Source organism: Colossoma macropomum, unplaced genomic scaffold (genome assembly GCF_904425465.1).
Source record: "Colossoma macropomum unplaced genomic scaffold, Colossoma_macropomum, whole genome shotgun sequence".
Lineage (NCBI taxonomy): Eukaryota > Metazoa > Chordata > Actinopteri > Characiformes > Serrasalmidae > Colossoma > Colossoma macropomum.
Window position 1 is genome coordinate 25732834 of NW_023494789.1, and position 21031 is coordinate 25753864.

The 21031-nt window shown below is 40.2% G+C and overlaps 1 protein-coding gene across 1 annotated transcript; it reads right to left on the reverse strand.

The window, feature by feature from the left end:
* Positions 1–9576: 9576 nt before the first annotated feature.
* Positions 9577–20222, reverse strand: dmrt2b (doublesex and mab-3 related transcription factor 2b). Its single transcript, XM_036569659.1, has 4 exons — positions 20192–20222; positions 12093–12316; positions 10885–10981; positions 9577–10199 (listed from the first exon to the last, which is right to left on the reverse strand). Exons 1-4 carry the CDS (start codon positions 20220–20222, stop codon positions 9577–9579), a joined length of 975 nt encoding a protein of 324 aa, XP_036425552.1.
* Between the last annotated feature and the right edge of the window lie 809 nt (positions 20223–21031).

The following is a 21031-nucleotide window of genomic DNA, read 5'->3' on the forward strand; positions in this document are numbered from 1 at the left end:
CAAAGTGACAAATTACACCATATTATGGGGCAAAACTGGGCAGAAAAATACTCTCTCTGTCATTCTTGCTCTTACACACCACTGCCTTTGAGTATGCTGAAACCTGAAGGTTCACTGTAGAGTTTAAAATAAACCTCATCAATTATGCTGAAGAAATAGTGAAGGCACATAAAACCTGTCTAAAATGTCTTCTGGAAGCAGATGGCTCAGTCTGGGTTAGTGTAGTGTCCCTCCTATATAATGTCACATGCACACGCTGCTATAAGCATAAGTGCCAACAATATCTACTTTTTTCCGCACAAAAAAGCAGCCAAAACCGAGAATCAATTTCCAGCATTACATCCCTCAGGCTTAATTTTGTTATTACGCGTTCTGTTGTTAAACACACAGTAAGAAGTATCTCCACAGAGCAGCACCGCACACAACACCATTGCTCAAGGTGCTAATGTTCTCCGTCCTCACGTTGGGCTCTCAAATTGAGCTGTGTCAAAATTATGCCGCACACCTGATGGCATAATGGAACTCCTGGGACCAAAACTGTCCAATTCATCGTAAAAGGAAACTAAAAATAAACGCTAGCCCTGCTCTCCCAGCTCAGCCTAAAGCCCAAAGCAAACAGGAAGGCAGTGTGTGGAGACATGCAAAATGAGACACCTTAGGAAATCAAAATAATTATGTGGATAAAAAGATAGCCTGGTCTAGTCGCTGCAAGGTTGAGTTGCACGGCGTTGGCCTTCCAACCACTGATGGCAGATGCTGGTTGTGTGAAACCTCTGAAAACAAACTACTATAAAAGCCCCCTGTGGATTGCAGTGTGGGTTGTCTGGGTTTTGATGGCCAGGATTTTTCATTTCATCCATTCTCGGAACGCCCTCACAGGCATCAGCCAAGCTTTTTGTAGGTGCTTTCTTAAAAAAAACTCTCATGGCTTATGGAGTTGATTCATAGTTTTCCCCAGGCTCATAGTCTCAGCCTCAGATATTCCGCCCTCCATGTACACTCACTGTGTGATGTATATTGTACACTAAGATTGCCACATCTATTTTTTTTCTTAATTTGTCAGTTAAACGCTGATCTATTCTGTGCATATGCACTTCCATACACTCGTTTTTATCAGTCTAAAATGTTAAATGCTAGCTGATCTCCAATAGCAAGCATTTGGCTGCTCTGCACACCATGACAACAGTGAGCCTTTCAAAACAAGACAGCTGCTGCCTTGAAAAAAATCAAAGCATCTCATTTTTAAAAGTGATTTGTGAGTTTGGATTGAAGCAGTTTCTAGGAAGCATATATATACTGCACGTTTGCCTGTAGACATGGCCTACCACTTCATCTGCCTTTGTTTTGTCATGGTTTTGACAACTGCCTGCACCTACATGTTATACAAAAACAATCATATCTGAATGGTCAGTTTATGTGTCAGTCAAAGGCCCATTTCCTGTAAAGTATAAAGTGCTTAGCCACACTAAGTGATGAAAACCTACCAGACTCTCCGATGATAGGCAGAAGTCTGGCCTGTTTGACTCGAATGCCCACATTTAATAGCGGTTCACATTTATATGCAGGCCTAACAGCATGGTGACCCCTGATTGGCATAACGGGCCTAACAATGGCCACTGACACTGGTTGCATATTTTTGTTTGAGAATGTGCGTAAGCTGGATAGATCACCTAATACCATATGTAGCAGACACTATCTGTTAATCCCTCTGATATATGCGGCTGATCCGTGCTGCTCCACTGCCTGGTTAGAGGGGCTTGCTATATTCGGGGGCCTTGTAATGAGACCTTGATCCCTGCTCAAAGCGCTCCAGCAGCAGATCAGGTGGGCCTGGCCTTCATTTTTTGCCAGCTAAGCCCTTACTACACGTTCATATCAGGGCCCAAGACACTCCAGCAGGAGTCCCAAATTCAGCCCCTGGCACACTGCCAGACATTTAGAATCCCACTTGGGCTCCAGCCACCCAGCAACTCTGGCATTCTTGCATGCTGTCCTTTCTTGATTTAATCTCTCCCTCTGATACACACACACACGCACACACACACACACTCACAGATACACACACAGATATTCTCTCTTTGTGCGTCTATCTCTCTCACATGCTGCTCTTCCCAATAAAAGTCTTCTAAATCAAATAGTTCCAGCAAATGTCCAAAATACTTCCTGATATAATAAAGCCACAGGCAGTGTCATGTCTCTCACTGTCACGCTTCATCACTGATTGCATGCTTAAGTTTTTGGTTAAAATGAAAACAGGCCTCTATTTGCTGGCAGTTGATACATCTCCGATTTTGGCCTGTAACATATTTTTAGTCCATTTCTGTTTAGTATCTTACTTCTCAATATTTTGTCATAGTATCTTGAAATGACAACTTTTTTCTCATTTTTTTTTTTCCTTAGTGTGTTCAAATGATGACTTACTGTGTCAAAATAATGACTTGTTTTCTCAAAATTATGATTTATGATGTTGAAATACTGACTTATTATCCCAAAACAATTACTTTTCTCAAGTCATTATTTCAACATAATCATTATTTTGAGATACCATGTCAAAATGTTGAGAAAGTTAGTCATTATTTTGGGAAACAAAACATTTTTTTCTCTCTACTTGTCAGTAATGGGCTTTCATATGCAAACATGTGAATCAAATAAATGTAGTATATTGCTTTTTCCAGTTCAAAGTGACATAGGTGAGAATGTCCTCTCTCTTTCCTCTCTCCGTCATTATGTGACAACTCAGTGTTTCAATTGCTGGCTAATGTATTATGAAGCAGTGTTTGTTATTTCTGTTATGATGTGGCTGTCATGTATTGTTTGCTAGATTACCATGAGACTCTAATCTAATACTGCACTGACAGCTCCTTTTTTCTGCCTCCATAGAAATTCGACACAGTGTCATAAATGTCACAATGGCATCAATTCTGTCTTCACAGACAAGATCCAGGCTTCTGCGTTGCACCTGTCAACAACTTGGCCATGTACAGAATAATTTAGTCTTCGTATCGGTGTAACAAGATAGACCCATGTGTAAGTGTACATTCAAGGCAAGTACTTTAGTCTAAAATATCAAACAATTGGCAACAGCCCAGGGGGTTGGTCAGAGTTGCATTGGTCAGAGTTGAGCTCAGTTAAAGGTTTGTGCACCTCTTGGACTGGGAGGGTGAAAGTGAAATCTTTCCTAGCCCAGTATAGCGCACGGACCTTCCCCAGCAACTCTGCCCATAATGCTTTAGGCCCACAGAGCTGTCTAAGCTCCAGGTCCCAGTTTCCATGTTGTTAGTGTTTTGTTATCCGGCTTCCGCAAATATTAGACGGAATTGCTGGGGCAAATTGCTCCATACATTGATTTATGTCCTGTTTGGCTGTCTGGAACAGTTCAGAGTTTGACGTGCGGAGTGCATCTGGTGGCACAGGTTAATTGAGGGCGATTAAGGTGATTAATAGCTTTGTTTGAAGAAAAAACACAAGACAGAAAGGTGGGTGTTGCAGACCAAATGTTCCAGAAGGGGACAGGCCATCAGGAGCCTGGGGGAGAGCAGAGAAGGTGAAGGGCCTCAAAGCCAGATAATGGCCATACTGAGGAAGGCGCAAATAGCCCGAGGGCCATAGGGTATAGGTGAAAAGCTCCTGGCCTAATGCTCAGTGGTAATGGAAGCAAGTGCGTGAGTGGCAGCGGAAAGGGCAATATTGACATGAGGCTTTCATATAAAGAGCCACTGTTTATACTCAAGTCGATTATTGTTTTAGAGACATGCTATAGGTGTCTGTGTGAGAGTTTGCTTGCATATGTGAGGAAGAGTGAGCACTTTTCTCCTACTGCATGAATCAAATGATTGGTGGCTATGATTATTTTAAATTCTGAAGGCTTAACAATTAGACTCAACACATCACCTCATCCATAAGAAAATACACACTGTACTATGAATAGGAATTCTGAGTCTTTTTTGGTGTTTTGGTGACCCCCTTTAACCTTACTAGACCTATCCATGCTCTTCCCACATACATTCTTTAACACCAGCTGTTCCAGCTGAGAAAGATTCAAAATTAGAGCACTTCATCATTTTTAAGTGATTTTTTTGTGTCTACACTGTTAGAATACATTAAGTGTAGTTTTTAATCATGTGATCAAGCTGGCATTACCATAATGAAACATTCTTGTTGTTCTCATTTCCAACTTTTTTAGTTTCAATTTGCTCCAACAACACAGTGCTGCTCAGTAGCACAGCATTTTAAACTGGAAAAATCCACGTTTTGTAGAGATCCTAATTCATAATAATTCATGTTTTGCCAAAAACTGCAGTTTAAGCTGCAATTTCTGTTGTTGAATGGATTTTTTGCCAAAATTCTGCAAAGTTTGTCTAACTTCACAACTTGCTACTAAAGAAGAAAATGTGTGGGCGGAGCATGGATAGGTCAGTTCTTCAGGAATTTTATTTTTATGGTTGTAATTTCCAATAACATTACACACTCACTACAACAAGATTATACAAGGCTTAAAATATTAGCAGTGCCACAAAATGCTTGCAAACGGCTGCAAATGAAAATGTATGTAGCTAAAATTGTGATGTTTCTGGACTGAGATTTCAGCATTACATTGTGGAGAGAGTGTTTAATACAAGTTCATTTGTCCCAGTTGACTGGACTCTGCTGCCTATTTCATCATCATTTCATCATGAGGCAAACGGCTGAGTCCTGTTTTTATTGATGCTATATATTGTCACAGATACTTGAATGAGCTGCAATTCTTAATCCACCCCTCTGGTCTTGCTTTCACATAGAATTCACAGCATGGATTGTCATGTCTGTAATGGTAATCCAGTTAGAATAAATAGCCCTTAAACATGGTGTTGTTCTTGGCTGGGGTGCAGGCTGTACAGCTGGGCCGAATACCAGGTTTCTCTACTATATCACGCCATCTCACTTCGCTTACATTCTGCCAACTCAACTCTCTCTCTCTTTCTCTTTGCTTCCTCCACACATTGCTTTTGGCCAAGCAGCTGTTATTACTCCAATCTCCCACATCCCTTCGCTCCTTGAGCTTTCACCCAACATCATCAATGGAGGTTTATGCGTCAATAACCCCCTCTTTTCCTCTTCCGCAGCCTGGCCCTGGTGCAATCAATCACTCATAAGAAGGTGCCAATACGTTTGTATGCCACTTTTACGGAGCAGTGACCACATAACACGTAGTGGGGGGATTGGCTTTCCAGGACTGTGGGCTGTTACGGCTGTTCGGAGGTTAAGGTTACCCATAGAGGAGACCCAAATGCAAGCAGGCTAAATACCGCGCTAATGGTTTCACAGGGTAGGGAACACAGCTATTTTCATCTGTATATCACTGCCCACCCTATTAAACTCCAGAGGCATCCAGGAATCCTGGCCTTCACCCACGGGCAGTTGAGATGGGTTAGGGTTATTGGGGTTACACTAGTGTTTGGATAAACTTAAATGGTTCTTTAGTAAAAGGCAATTCAAACCTGCATTTTATGCACAGGACTATACCATTATAAGCAAGTAAGTCATGCTCATGAGGCATTTAGATGTAACACCTGAAGAACAGCCCATGACAGCCTGTACAGTCAGAGTCAGGAAACACAGTGGTTTGTGCTTTTGGAATGGATAAAAGTGGATTCTGGGAGCTGGGAAGTAACAGTATAGCCACACAGCTGCAGCAGTGGGCACTGGAGACGGGGGGTGAGGAGAGAGAGATGTGGAAAGAGAGAGAAACCGAGGGAGAGAGACATGTGGGTTGGGGAAAGAAAGAAAGAAAGAAAGAAAGAAAGAAAGAAAGAAAGAAAGAAAGAAAGAAGTGAACTTTAGAGGAGAGGGGGAGGATTAAAAGAAAGAAACAAACGAACAAACAAAGAAAAGAAAAACGGAAAGAAAAATGGAAAGATATAAAAAGGAAATAATGCCAAAAGAAAGAAAGATATTGAAAACAAATAATGTCAAAGAAAGAAAGAAAGAAAGAAAGAAAGAAAGAAAGAAAGAAAGAAAGAAAGAGAGAGAGAGAAAAAGGGGAGCTATAGATGAAGGGGGAAGAAAGAAAGAAAGAAAGAAAGAAAGAAAGGGGAGCTATAGTGGAGAGGGGGGATGAAAGAAAGAAAGAAAGAAAGAAAGAAAAAAAGAAAAAGGAAGAAAGAAAGAAAGAAAGAAAGAAAGAAAGAAAGAAAGAAAGAAAGAAAGAAAAAGGAAGAAAGAAAGAAAGACAGAAAGAAAGAAAGGGGAGCTGTAGAGGAGAGGGGGATGAAAGAAAGAAAGAAAGAAAGAAAGAAAGAAAGAAAGAAAGAAAGAAAGAAGAGGGTGAGAGAGAAAAATAGAGTAGAGAGAGAGAGAGCGAGAGAGAGAGAGATGGGAGAGCACACAGCCCGAGCCCACAAGCACATTTGAATGTCTGCATGTGCTGAGAGATTCTTTCTCAGGTTTACTGGGTCAGTGTTTTGACTGTTAAGTGGAACATGAGCACATTTAACACCAGATCTTCTCTGTTCATTAAGGAGACAAAGTACTGATTAACTGTTTATGTTGAAACAGTATTAATTGTTTACTCAGGCCTGCTACAAAGACTCTTGGTGATGATTTGGATGGCAGCCTTGAAATTTCCATGTTTAAGGTTCAAGTAACCAATATTAATTTATATTACTTTCATTTACTTATGTTCATTTTTCCACTGAATTGCAGGGACGCAACACAGTTTTGATATTCCCAAACCAAAATGCTAACATGATCTGTTACTTTACTTTATATGTTTTTGTTGTTGTTGTTTATCTGTGTTATCATTTTTAGCAGAAATAACCTTTTTCATCCTCACAGTGCTATACTATGCTGTACTATTGCAAGGGATCAAATAGAAAGAAAGAAAGAAATAAACAACTCAGAAAGTAGCACTTTATTTGTCACAGTCATTTAAGTTCTCCTGCCTTCAGTACGTCCATTTATTCTAGACCAATGACACATACAGGAGCGTTTTTTACTGGGTGCAGCAGGTGAGGGGCAGAAGGCCAGCCCACCCACACTGAAAGAGACACCCCTGCTTGGGGAATGGGGGGCTGTGTAACCCTAGAGCTGCTTTTGGGGGGGATTGAGGCCTGCCTGCCAAGCACAGGGAGTCAAACCCGATGAATTCTGCTTGAGTAGGGAGTTGGCAGAGGGATCAAAGCAACCCCCGTGGGCCCTGATACCAAACGTTGCTGATATCCTGTCAGGAGAGAGCAGACACTGATATCTAGATTACACAAACAAGTTGGGGTGACTTCACACTAAGAGCAGGCTGCGAGGATAAATAAATCCACAGGAGAAGGGGTTCAGGGGCACTGTCTTGAAATAACATTTCTCCTCTCTACACCCTACATAGTGCACAAGGGTGGCTGGGTTAGCAAAGCCAAGTCTCAAACGTGGTGGGTTCCTGGTGTGGAACATGTGACTGAAATGGAAATGAGGAGGAAAGAGTTTCAAAGTTGATACTTTAGCAGAAGAACTGGCACACGAGCTGGGACAAGGGTAATGATGTGGTTCAGCCTACTGCTTGTGCTGTCACAGCCCACCACATGATTTTTCATTCAGCATAGCCAACCACACTATTTTTTGAAAAGAATAATGCTGACAAATTGGAGCACAGCTGTTTAGAATGCCATAAAAGGGCAGGAACATTTCCGATAAATGCGTCCCTCGTAACCTTGTTGACTTCTTGGTGATCTAAAAGAGATCCGAATGCTTTAAACTGCTGAAGAGCATCTCTTTATGAAGCAGAACAAATACGGTGAGGAAGGCAGATGAATATAAATGTAACTTACCTGAAAGAGAAAATCGATATCCATTCTTGACAGGAATCATTGTGCTTCTCAGTTTATTTATTTATTAATTTATGGAAGTCCTTATTCGACCAACAGACAGTTTATTATCTGCTCAGTGTTCAATTTTATCATCCAGGGGAGGCTGCCTGTCAATACATAGCCCATTGTAACATGCAGGGCTCATATTTCTCTGCTCTGCATAGGTGTCAAGTATAACATTCATTGTGAAAGGGCTTCAGAGACACTGGAAAGTACTGCCTTTACTCTCCTGTGGGAACGATTAAGGTTCCTCTGAAAGCCTCCCGATGTGGAGCCCCTATCTGCGCTCTGAGATGCGCTGAGATACAGACAGACAAAGAAGAGGGCAGGGTGCTATCACCTATGTTGACGCCACACGGTCCAGAGATGTCAAAACTATCTGGTTCCTCAATCAGAGAAATTGTAATGATGGGAAAAAAGAAAGGAGGAGAAAAGAGGAAGGATACAGATCAGCTGCAGGTTAAACAAACTTGCCGAGGCTCCAGAATAAAGCCACTCTGAAGAATAAAGAACAATGTTGCTAAGGCAACCTTATCAGTGAGGTTACCATCTATCTCACATGAAGGTGGCTATGACTATAATAGAAGAACTATGTGCAGATCTTTTTCAGTGAATAGCCTCACATTAACTGTGCTGTTAGTACAAGTTAGTCAGAAAATATTAAAAATAAAGTTAGTGGAAATAAAGTTTGTAAAAATGTCCTTTTAACACAGGCAAAAACATACATTTTGTTGCTGTCACAACAAAGCCTGGTATGGCGTGACTGTACGAAAGAGGAAAAAAAACATTTTTAACTTTTATGAAAATTAATGAAATTGATCATATTGGACCATTTCTATTTCTTTTATCATGAAATGTTTACAGAGTATAATAGGCAGCCAGTATTTTATTATGTAAAAAAGTAAAAAAATTACCAAAAAATTTGGGACCAAGGCTTGGTTTTGACAGTGATGATTTTCTTGTAATTACTGAATGCAATTACTGAAAAGCCTATTAATGCTTCTGAAAGAGCATTCTATATACATTAATATATTTTGCACCTTTAAATGCAACTCATTCCTTATTCGTGTATTTTTCTTAGTGTAATGTTACACTCAGAGCTGCTCCCCACCACAGGGCTCTTTTCTTTATTAGTCTTCTTTAAAAATAGAGGGTAAATTTCTGTCTTGCCTTAAAAGAACTAATCCTACTGCTTCAACACTGTGTCTAGATGATAAATATTATTGTGCACAGTGACTAAAAGAAAACAGCAGCGAATTAGTTATTCACATATATATTTATATACAAACAAAGCTCATGATATACAAAGCATGTTTGTGATACAATTAGAAAACACTACAGCATAAATGTAAAACTACAAGCTTCTGTATGAATACACAATAAAAAAGGACAATAGAAATAAATAAAGCTAAAAAAAATATTTAATTTGATTTAGCACACAATTGTGTGAATCAAAAAAGATACACAATTATAAACATAAGACAAGTCCAAATGTTCTGCTCTGTTTTAACTCCCTGGAGAATAAATTCATTTGACACATGAACATTTTTCTGTGGCATTGCAAGTGTCCAACTTTAAAAACGTGGATTCTGCAGAGAATACTCCTCATCATCTCATCAGCAAGGCCTCTACAGAAAAGGGTAAGGGCCTTGCATTGGAATTTTTAACAGAGTTTGTTTTAGTGTCCCAGTGTTTTTGTGTGAGATTTTCAAGCCCCGGTGCCCTGCAGTGTTTATCTGGCAGCTCAGCCCTGTGACAGCACCTTTGCCTCAATCAGAGAAAGGGCACCATCTCGCTTTGACGCGATATCCAGTCTGTCAGCAGCAACACGGTTTGGCACGCCGCTAGACGAGTCAGCAGTGACATTTTCTGGCACGGTCTGTTCTGTGTTGACACCTGAGTTTTCGCTACAGTAATACTGAGAGCTTTGAAATGAGGGCAGCGGAAAAGATTCCAGACATGAGTCCCTCTCACTGCAAGTTTCCCAGTCTTTTGCTGTTTGAAGATGGCAGCTTTGTGTGAGAATGTCCCCCCTTTGACACTGCTCTAGAGAGCTGAGTTTAAACTCTTGTGTATGGCAGTGAAGATCACACTCAAACAGCAGTGGACTGGATTTGTACATGGGTAAGTGACTGGACAAGTTGGTGTCGGACAGTGAGCAGAAACATGGGGAAGGGGCAGGAGATATAGTAGCCTGAAGGAAGACGAGTTCAGGGAGCTCCTCCATCTCTCTCTGCCTCATCTCTCGTTCCAGCATCACACTCTCCAGCTCTTTATCAGCAAATGCTCTCCTCTTCCTCATCCTCACGCTCAGTGGAGGGTAGTGGAGTCTCTTCGGCCAGTCCTCCAGCACTGGGGGCTTGTAGCCTAAGGTATAGAGAAAGCAAGGACCAGTCTTAATATATGTTCATATCATGATTAAAAAAAAAAAAAACATAATCTCATTTTGTACGGTATAAACCATGTTTGGCTGCGTCTGTTAATTTTTGTACTAATTCAACATTAATTTAATGGCATGTTCCATTTTATAGTGTATAAACATGAACACATTGCTATAATTTGACCAAAAATAAAAATCTTAAAAGTCTTTAATTATAATAAATCATTTTTCGTTTATCCAGACATTCCAAATGTGGGGAAAAAGGGCCAGTATACTTCCTAATATCATGAATGATTCAATAAAATCAGCAGTCTAACAACCCCAATGCAATAAACCATTAGCATTTCCCATAATAAAATCTGAAGAACACTGAGTCTAAGTGATAAGGTTATTATAAAATCAAACTGGAGAACAAACAGCAGTGCAGGAACTTTAATGTCGATGCTGAATGAAGCACATCAGGGACCTTCTGTCTCTGAAGCACTTGCATCAGTCCACTCCACTGTAATTCCTACCTTCATTTGCATAATTTTAATTACCTTAAATAAACACAAACAGCTCTGTTACGGGCAGAGGGATCTGCAGCATAATGGCTGAACTAATCCACTGTCTCCTTATGTCGCCTGGGAGCCTCTGGATGTGTTAATGAGATGTGTGTTCATTAAGGCTTACCCTCCAGAATGCTCTTTGCCAGAAGACTGGGTGCCCTGCTGTAGCACTGGTACGCTGAGCGACGGAGGAAAGAAGCACTCCTCTGACTCTTCTTACCCTGCGTAAGAAAAGAAACAGGTCTGTACTCCGTGTGTGACAATTTCGTTATAGCTATAGTTGGTAAAGTGTGGATAATTCAAATAAATTTCGTAATTAAACTACACTCTGAAAATTAATAACTGTACTCAGTATTTAAAAGGTAGCTTTGTTGTAAAGCATCAGGGAACAGAAATATTCTTTTACACAGTTTTTTAAAGAAACATTCAGTATTGCATAAATAAGTAATCCAAAAAAGTAGTAAGTCTTTTGGCTATAGCTGAAGTTCCTATTATATAAAGTTTGGTTAATTTATTATTTCACCTTTTAATTATTACTTCAACAGTTATTATCAGTATTCAAAACAGGTTCATTATAAAAATGAAATAGCATCCACTAATGTTTTATAATAACTTGTAAATGTAAATGTGAATAATGTTTGTTGTTAAGATTGTGTACATAATACTGGGCTTCAAGTAAATAACTTCAGATGTGACTAATTTTGTGTAGCTTGTGGATTGTGCAAAATAAAAAAAAAATCTTTTAAATACGGATTACAAATGTTAACAAGTCAATAGATGTAAACAGGCCTACTGTTATACAACATACAGCTCTCAGGAGACACTATTTCTGCAGGGTTGTTTAAATAATCCACTCGGACTGCACCAAAAGCAACAAAGCAACGCTGCGCTGTGCAACTCAAAGTTTTAAAGTATTCAGCTTGTTATTTGTCATTCAGTCAGTGCCTACACCTGAAGCAACACAATGAGCTGTGCTGTGAAAGTTTTTAATCATTTTTGATCATCACAGTGTGTTAAAACTATTTTGAGGCCACATAAGAGCGTGTCTGCATCTTTAGTAAATAAAAGTTAACAGCTACTCTACGCGTGACGGGATTGGAAGATTCTGAATTACTGTGGATTATTATTACTTTTTTCGACAGTTAACAAACTTTTTAGACAGTGGTTACGGTTAATAAAACTCAGTGGATGTCAACTGTAAATCGGCCCACTTTTACTCGGAGACCTCATGAGACACAACGCGGAGTTACATAAATAAGTAATGCATCAAAAGCAACAAACTCGCAGTCTGTAAGACTCGGAGCGAGAGGCGCGCCTGCGCAGTCCGCTCACCTCGGCCGCCTGCTGCCTTCTGAGGGCCACCTGCGCCGCCATCACCCGCTGCCTCTCCACCACCAGCGCGCAGTTAGCGCAGCGGCAGTCCCGCCACCGGCACAGCCGCTTGTGGCCCTTCAGGCGGGATACCACGCCGTGGTTCCGACAGCGCGCACACTTCGGGCTCCGGCTCGGCCTCCGCTTCGCCTCGACGGTCTCCACGTCGACCTCCTCATCCTCGCCTTCGAGCCTGGTGAGTCCCGGCTCCTCTCCGGCGGACATCTGTGTGGGTGACGGTAACCCGGTCCCGCAGTGGAGCTGCTGCAGGGCTCCCTGTACTACAGTCTACGGGGTGAACGGGAAGGCTATGGTCTCCGGCATTATAATCTCAGTGGAAAGTATCAGAGAGAGTCTGTTCTGAAGTACCGTGAACACTCTCTCCAAGACCGCAGACTTAAACCTGCGCACTTTTCAAGACCCAAGATGAACTTTAGAAAGTTATAAAGTTTGAGCTCATCTTGCCCCACAGCCTTGTTTTTAACCACCAACCGTCAGTTGCTGTTGACGTCAGGCAGGTTGCGGCGGTATCTGAGCAACTAAACTCCGCCCATGCGCTCCTGCGAATGCTTATTGGCTGCTACCTTGAAGGGAAAAAAGGGCGCCAACGCTTTGGCGCGAGCTCATGCTTGCCCCTTAGAGATGACTTGGGCTGCGTCCAAAACCGCATACTACCACACTAAATAGTACAAAAAGTAGTGCACCACCAACACAAGCCCATGCATTAGTGTAGTATGTGTAGTACAGTAGTGTGTGGTTTTGGACGCAGCTTTGGTAACGGCTATCTTTCTGTTTTACTCAAAGCAGAATCAACTGGGGAACGACCTGAGAAAACAACACTGACAGAGCATTTGTCTGTGTTATAACATAACTATACAAACCAACCCTAACAAATCAAGTTAATACCAGAAAGTGACAGCAAAAGAGGCGTTAATCTGCTTTGGAAACCTCTGAGCTGCAAATTTGTACGACCAGCATTATACTGCCCATCTAATGTCGATGTCACGCAGGGAGATAATTTAGTTTTCCGCTCGCCACAGGCACATAATATTTGTTATGAAGACTAAATGTAATTATTTTACCCCTAGTTTTTCTTCAAGCAGGCCCCCTATTCTTTCACTAATCTAGGATGTGCTCCAGTGTAATTCAGGGATTTTATATATATAGACTTAACGTGCTAAACATAATACGTGTTCCAGGGTACGTTCAGTTTGCTGGATGTACCTGTGTATATTCTGAATGTACCTACTGTAACCTATGTACACACTACCGTTCAAAAATTTGAAATCAATGTTTGTTTAACATAAAACTAATTTATTGAAGATACTTATACAAAATGATTCTGACACTAGTGCTCTGCAACAAGATGCAAAAATTAAGAAATGTTAGGTGTGTCCAGAATGATGAACAGAGCTTTAGATGAATCCATAATAATTGAGAAAGCTGTAAAACATTGAGAATGAAGATACAATAAAACCCAGAACGCTACATATTTCAAAAGCCACTGTCAAATCTTGAGGTGGATAACATATTAATAAATCACTATAAATAAAACACCTTTAATTGAAACATCTTAAAATACTTTTCTGGTGTATAAGTTATTACTGAATATAATAACAGCTATTATTAATATCACAAGTGATTACAAACTTTCAACGGTAGTGTGTAAGAACAGTGGTTCTGAGAAGTTCTGTCATGCACAGATTCCTGTGGTCAGCACCACTCTGCACTTTCCAATCAAGTAAACTATTCAGAGGCAGAAACTGCCCCAAAGGTGAATGCCCAAACACTGCAAAATCAGATAATTAAAACCCTGTTTACCTGCTGGCACCATGTTCATCAAACATTGTCTGATCTGCTTATACAAGCAGTTAGTGAGAGTGATTAAGTGCAGCCCCCATGTGGATGTTGTTTGTACTGTCAGTCCCTGCTGGACATGAAAAATGTAACCTTGGGTGCCCCCCTCTGCTACGTACAAGCAACCACACTCAAATGATGAGTATAGCATACATGAGCCAAGTTATAGCTTTGTGACAACTTGCTTTGATGCTTAATTTCATATCTGTACATCTTTCTGAGTATCCTGATACTCAGTTTAATGTTTCACTACCTTAATTCACACCATTATTCTGGAAAACTATTTGATTTCTACTGGACTTAGACACTCAATGAACATGGCAATAAAAACAATACAGTGGACTCTTCCTGCACTGCCTCCTGAAAAGATTTGCATTTTTTTTGACTGATGTCTTTCTAAGAAGATCTGTACTTAATTTTTTTTTACAATTTTCTGTTTCTCTTTGACTCAGAGCAAAGAAAGTGAATCATCACTGAAAAAGTAAAACTTCACTTTCCTGACCTTTGAAAGCGCTCAGAGTTTGACTTTCAGACTGACGGTGAGCTGAATGTCGAGCACCTTCAAAGGGAAAGCAAAAGCGCTTCGGCTCAGTTCAAAGCATGTGCTGCATCGCAATCACACTGGAGTTTGACTTTAGAGAGCTTAGGACGTCTTGTGAATTTCTTTTTAATCATTTCAATGTATTTCCCCCCACCTTGACGGTTTCTTAGTCGAGTCATAGACAATTCCCAATCTCATATTTGCACCATCAGTCAGGAGCAGCATGGGCTACATAAGTTTCTTCAGAAGTGTAAGAAGCCTCCTTCGCATGTGTTTGAACAACTGGTCATACTTCAGTATGAATGGCAATTTTTTGACCCTCCCCTCTGGCTATTCAAACCTCATGTCTTATTCACCTCTACTTTTCTCCCCAGTCGCATTATGCTAATACCTAGTTATTTGGCTAATAATTTACACCCTTCTGAATCCAAGTCATGCCTTCACAGCTATGGAATCATTTCTCCGTGAGGTCAAACGTGATGAGAGGAGTGGTGCCCCAGTTTAAAGGCCTAATTGGCCACAAATGAGCACAGAAGAACCAGATGGGGTCAGATGGTATAAGGCAATCCGGTCAACTCAAAGAGCACTGAGGAGAAGAGCAAAGATAAAAGCTGAAAGATCCGTCTGGCAGAGCTTTGTATTTAAAGTGTGTGCACAGCTCGTGCCCTAGAATGTGGAAGCACATATGGTAGTCTGGGTGTTTGTGTGCATGAGGAGAAGCTGGAGGGTGTGATCTGGAGCTGGGCTCTGAAAGATCTGAAGAGAAAACTATGGCAAGGCTCATGTGTGCACCACGCTGTGTTGCCTGACGAGATGCTTGATGACCTGGAGAGAATTCCCTACATCAGAATTCACTCTTCCGTCTTCCGTTTGAGCTGACTCGTCCTGTTGTTGCTAGGTCTTCATCTTTTCTCTCTTCATGGCTTCACACTGAAAATAAGATGACAAAGAAAGGTCTTCCCAAGAGTCTTGAAACTTTGAAAAATTCTTTTTGCATGTCATCACCAAGCATGTAACTCCATTTTTTTATTTATTTTTTTTTCCTCCCTTTGAAGACATGGGTTGCATTACATGATAATTGGACAAATAGAAAGGTCCAAAAAAACATGGAATAAAATCTTTTTTGCTTTGGCATGCATTAAAGTGATAGCGTTATTTTCCCTCCCCCCTATTAAGTTGCAATATCTGAGATATGAGATTACGACAGCAACAATATGCGTTGCCATAATTTGCTGCTCAAAAATGTGTTGTGGTACATGTAATGGACTACTTTGCATTTCATGCTTTATTAGGCACATTTCATGGGGAGAGACTGTTGCAGGCTATCTCCAGTTCCAGGGCCTTAACGTTTTCTGGAGTCCTGGGCAGGTTTCATGTTCAGATGCATCAGAAAAGGTACAGTCCTATACAAAAGTTTGCACACCCTCAGTCATGTTTTTATTTCTAATAAGTTAACACATCCTCTACAGAGAACAAATGACAATTTTTTTTCCTGTAAATTGCATAATTTCTGTTTATTTGCTGAGTTTAACATATTGAGGAAAAACATAAAATGTTTAATGTCTGCAGTCCACGTTTTGTTTAGTTTCAGCTTTTTTCATCATTCAGCAAAAAAACAGTTATTGTTCATTATAATGTGCAGAACTGTGTTCTCTGTAGAAGATGTGTTATTTTCACTCAAAATCCACAAAACATGTAACTTAACCAGGAGCGCCCAAACGTCTGCGTACAACCGTACATATCAACTTTCCTCCAACCACATACTCTTAAAAAAATGAACATTCCTCAGGGGTCCTTGGCTTGGGCATACACTCATAAAAAAAAAGATGGTTCTTCAAAGGTTCTTTAGTAAAGACAATGATTCTGTGTATAACCATGAACCCTCATTTGCATGCTTAAATGGTTCTTTGCATGGTAAATCATTCTTCAGATTGATGGAGAATGTGTTGTAAATGATTCTATATAGAACCTTTTTGAAGGTGGTTCTATATAGCACCAAAAAGGGTTTTGCTATTGTTACGATATCAAGCTTGTAACAGCAGAAGAAGCTTTATTTTCAAGAGTGCACTGGAGGTGGTGGTGGTACCTATTCTGCCCTGATATTAACAAGTGTAAATTGTGTAATGCAGTTAATGAAGTCATTGAAAGTAGCTACCAGCCCAGCTACCAGCTCATTAGCTGTAGCCATTTTTGTAACACCTCTTAAAGAAAACACAATAAAATGTTGAAAAATAGCAACAAAGGTACACTTCTAGAAATAAAGGGTGCTGTGCAGGTACATTGTTTGTTCATCAAGGTACAAACAATGTAAATGTATCTTCAAAGGTATAACATTGGTTTTAAGGTCTTCTGGTCCTTTTAGATTAGACAAACAAAGGGTTAGGATTAGGATTTGGGTTGAGGTTAAGGTTAGGGTTAGGATTAGGGCCAGGGTTAGGGTTAGGTTTTAGGATAGGTTGGGTAAGATTAGGTTTTGTGTAATGAAAGTAACATATTTACAATACATCTGCTTAATGTAAGTAATGTATCAACAGAACATCTAACAGATATTTACTTACAGTGTACTGTACTTTACAGTGTACTGCTACTTCACTGATATGTTGTTGATGTGTTAAGAGTTTATTAATCTACAAAAGACCACTCCAAATAAAGAGGGGATACATATTTGTACCTGTTCATATCTTAATGTATTAAAACAAAACAATAACATGAAATGTCTGGAGTCAAGACAGGGTGGGTGGAGTCAATACAACTTCATAAATAGCTAAAAAGTACCCTTTTTTCTGAGAGTCTATGGTGTTTACAGTACCCCAATCAAAAATATATCAACCTAGTTATCATCAGCCTTCTCATGGGGTCATCTCAATAGATTTATTCTCTATTTTCACAGTCACAGCTGCCACCAACTCTAAAGGTCCGTGTGTTTTGGTGTTTTATAGACAGAGAAAATGGTGAGCCAAGCATGTGTGAATAGCTGCTTTGTGTATCAGCAGGACTACTAATTTCTGTTGTATTTGACACAGGTTAATAGGATCTGCTAAATAATTCATAGGCAGCACTGCCCTCATGTGCCTTAGTAAAGAACATTTCTCTGTCTGTCTTTGTCTCCCTTCTCTCCTGCTCTCATTCTGGCTCTAAAAGGAACCGTTAAAGAATTTCACATTTACATCAGATTATTTTCCTGAATAGTGCTCATTCTTACCTACATTTCAGTTCAAACAGTTACAAAAGTAATGATTGAAAATAAAACACAGAATGACCAGTCTTCATTTTGGTAGCTCACCTCTCATGCTGCTGGGTGTTCATTGCCAGTATCAGTCTGAGACCGACACAAAGGGACCCTCCTCCCTAGTTACATGGGCTGTGTGTGACAGCGAGCAGTGTGTGAGTGTTTTGCATTGCAAAACACATCATTATTGCCAAGCATGATTATTCAAAGGAAGCGGCATGGGGGAACAGAATTAAACAGCTTTAATGCAGTTTTATTCAACCCAGACGCATAAACAAAAATTGATAAAGATAATTGCCGTTGCACATGCTAAAAACTATGGGAGTGATTTCCCCGCAACGTCAATTATGTTCATCGAGAGCTTTTTCTGATATCATTTAGTAGACATTTAAAGGCAGAGAGGCAGACAATTAGCAGATTAATTAATATTTATGCATTTTATCCAGACAAGTGCTAAATATAGACAAGGGAGGCCACTTATGGGTGAATGCATGTTAATTGATTGCTTCCATTCCCTCGTCGCTGTCTCCTTTTTTCTTCTTCATCTCTTTTTGTCTTTTGATAATCACACAGCCAGGTTTGTACAGCCTGTACGAGCGCTCGATCCGCAGCAGTGTAGCTGAGGAGTACTTAGTGGGTTTGACAGCTGGGCAGAACTTATGGGGGACATTCTTGGAAGGTACATTATATCTGCTCTTACGCTTCAGTGTTTCTCCATTAAATCTACTCATGAATCAAATTAACTTTTTCTTGTGCTGTACATCTCCTCACACAGAGGTTTATGCCCTGCATAAATGGCACTGGATTTGTAAGCGAATGAATAAATGGATCCGTATACAGATGGGATAGCTTCGGCCTCGGCCTAATTAACATTTATGAAGGATTAGAGTAGATACAGGCATGTTATTCCCACATTACTTGGCATTTTGAATATCATTTGTTGGATTGTTGTACAAAAGTGATGCACAAGGGGGGGCGTGGGAAATACTTATTGTTCTTATTGTTTTGCCATTTTGAGTCTTGGTTCCTTTCAAGGTTTCTTCTTGCTTTTAGGGAGCTTTTCCTTGCCCTTGCCTTGCTCACTAGGGGGCTTGAGACCAGGGCCCACGTTCATGAAACTGGTCAGAGTAGAAGTGCTGGTCTAGGATCTGTTCTTCTATGTAATGTCATAGTAAATAAGAGAGGAATCTGATCCTTGGTCAGCTGTCCTGCTCTGGGAAGCTTTGTGAATGCAGGCCCAGATATCTGTAAAGCTGCTTTGTGATGCCTGTTTTAAAAGGGCACTCCAAATCAGTTTGACCTGAATATCACAGGTATCATCTGTACTTTTAGAACACTGGATAACTGCGTGTATCATAAAAAAGACAAATTATAGTATAATGCCTTTAACAACAGCAAGTAATGTACACTAACTGTGTTAACTACATAGTAATAAATAGCTGCCCATTATGCAATTGTTTTATTTTACTGATTTTTACCAGTTGATTGATTTTTTTTCATTAATTACGTAAGTAAATGTGGCACTTATCATACTGTCAAAATATCTTCAAGTATTGTGATGTCATTTTTGTCCTATATCACCTATCCCTCTGCCCAAGTGTGCTAAAGCACTTAGCTACTTCGCTACTGCTAAGAGATGTTCTTGCTCTTTTCATATCATGTGTCTTGTGTCTTGTATTTTAACTAAAGCCTGTAGTCACCCTCAAATTTTACTTTTACGGTGGGGGAAAAAAAGCAAACAACAATGGTTTTGTTTTTTCCAAGAGCCCTGAAATTCATGTCTTTTGTCTGCAGTGCACAGAAGAACAGCTATTAGACAGAAGTTAGCAAACGCTTAGATCAATTTGGTAAGTTAAAATAGTGAGACTCAGCTGGGACTTTTCAAATTTCAGACGTTAGACACCCAAAAAGACTGGGAAGATGAAATAAAACCATCAAAAGAAATGTTTGCCCATGGTGATATTCCCATTTGAAAGGAAAAAACACACCATAAATCTGACACACCACTGGGCTTGCTTTGCTGCTACCACCTTCCTAAAATAACACCAAAATCAGAGCCTTCACCACAATACAAATAAACACAAGTGGGCTTTGGCACATTTATAAAAGATCTTCACCACTTGCTGCGTTATATGGTTCCAAACGATGCATGTTTTCAGAGAGTTTGGATTCATGTTGTTAGCTCCTGGCTCCTCTGATGCGATGCAGTGTGCTCCCCTGTCAGATACCTGAGTGTTTCATGTGCCCATCAGGCTCTCTCTCTTCACCTGCGGAGCTGTGCGATTGCCCAAGGGTGCCCCTGTCTCATCAGCCTGCTGTAATCTGGAGGACTGTGCGGGGCTACAAAGGTTTTTCATGTCTTTGAAGGGGCTTGGCGGCTAAGCCCCTCAAACTCCCTGGTCTCTATGGTAAGGACAAGAGTGGCAGCTCCACTTTTTAAAAGATTTTTTTTTTTTGCTGTCATTTTGACTTGTTAGAAACTGTAGCCAAAGCTTGACTTTTAAAGTCTTCCTTTTCAACTTATTAGCAAAAGTGCTCATGACACTTCAATTCAGTGTTTTGAGAGATAACAAGATAAAATAGAGTTAACCCATTATTGTACATGGAGGTCCACATCCAAAGGCTTGTTATTCGGTAACTATGGAAAACAAAGGAACATACACTTAAAAAGCAGTGCATTGAATTTACCTGACTGATGTGAATTTCCATGCAGATTGTATTAATTACTGACAAAAGTAAATTGAAAGGCAACATTTTGTTGATGAAAAATGTTTTGTTCATGTCGAAATGACTGGGAATACAGATTTGAATTGATTACTTTTTAAGAATGAAGTTATAATTATAGGAGTAAGTAATAGAAGCAAATGTTAATGTTAAATGCAAATGTTCTGATTGGTTTAATATGTGAACAATTCAGTAATCAAGTACACTGTAACCTATTTATTTAGCTTTGCATTGTTTCATTCAGTGTAGTTTTTGGAGTTGAATAAAGCCAGTTTAACTGCTTGTTACCATGAAGTTTTTTTCAGGTTAAACCATTTTTCACAGTGTAGCTTCAGCTAAAAATGTGAGAGCAGTTTGCAGTAATGGAGGATGACAGGCCTGGACCTTTATTAGAGGACATTGCACCCTGCCCCTCTGTCAGTGTCTCTCCTGTTGCGGGTGATGCTTTTTCCTCCAGCTCTGCCTTTTATACTCACCTTGACTGTCAAGCTTCATCTGCTTCACCCTGGCTTAGCTCGACTCTTCCTTTCCCCTACGAGTTGTCTTTTC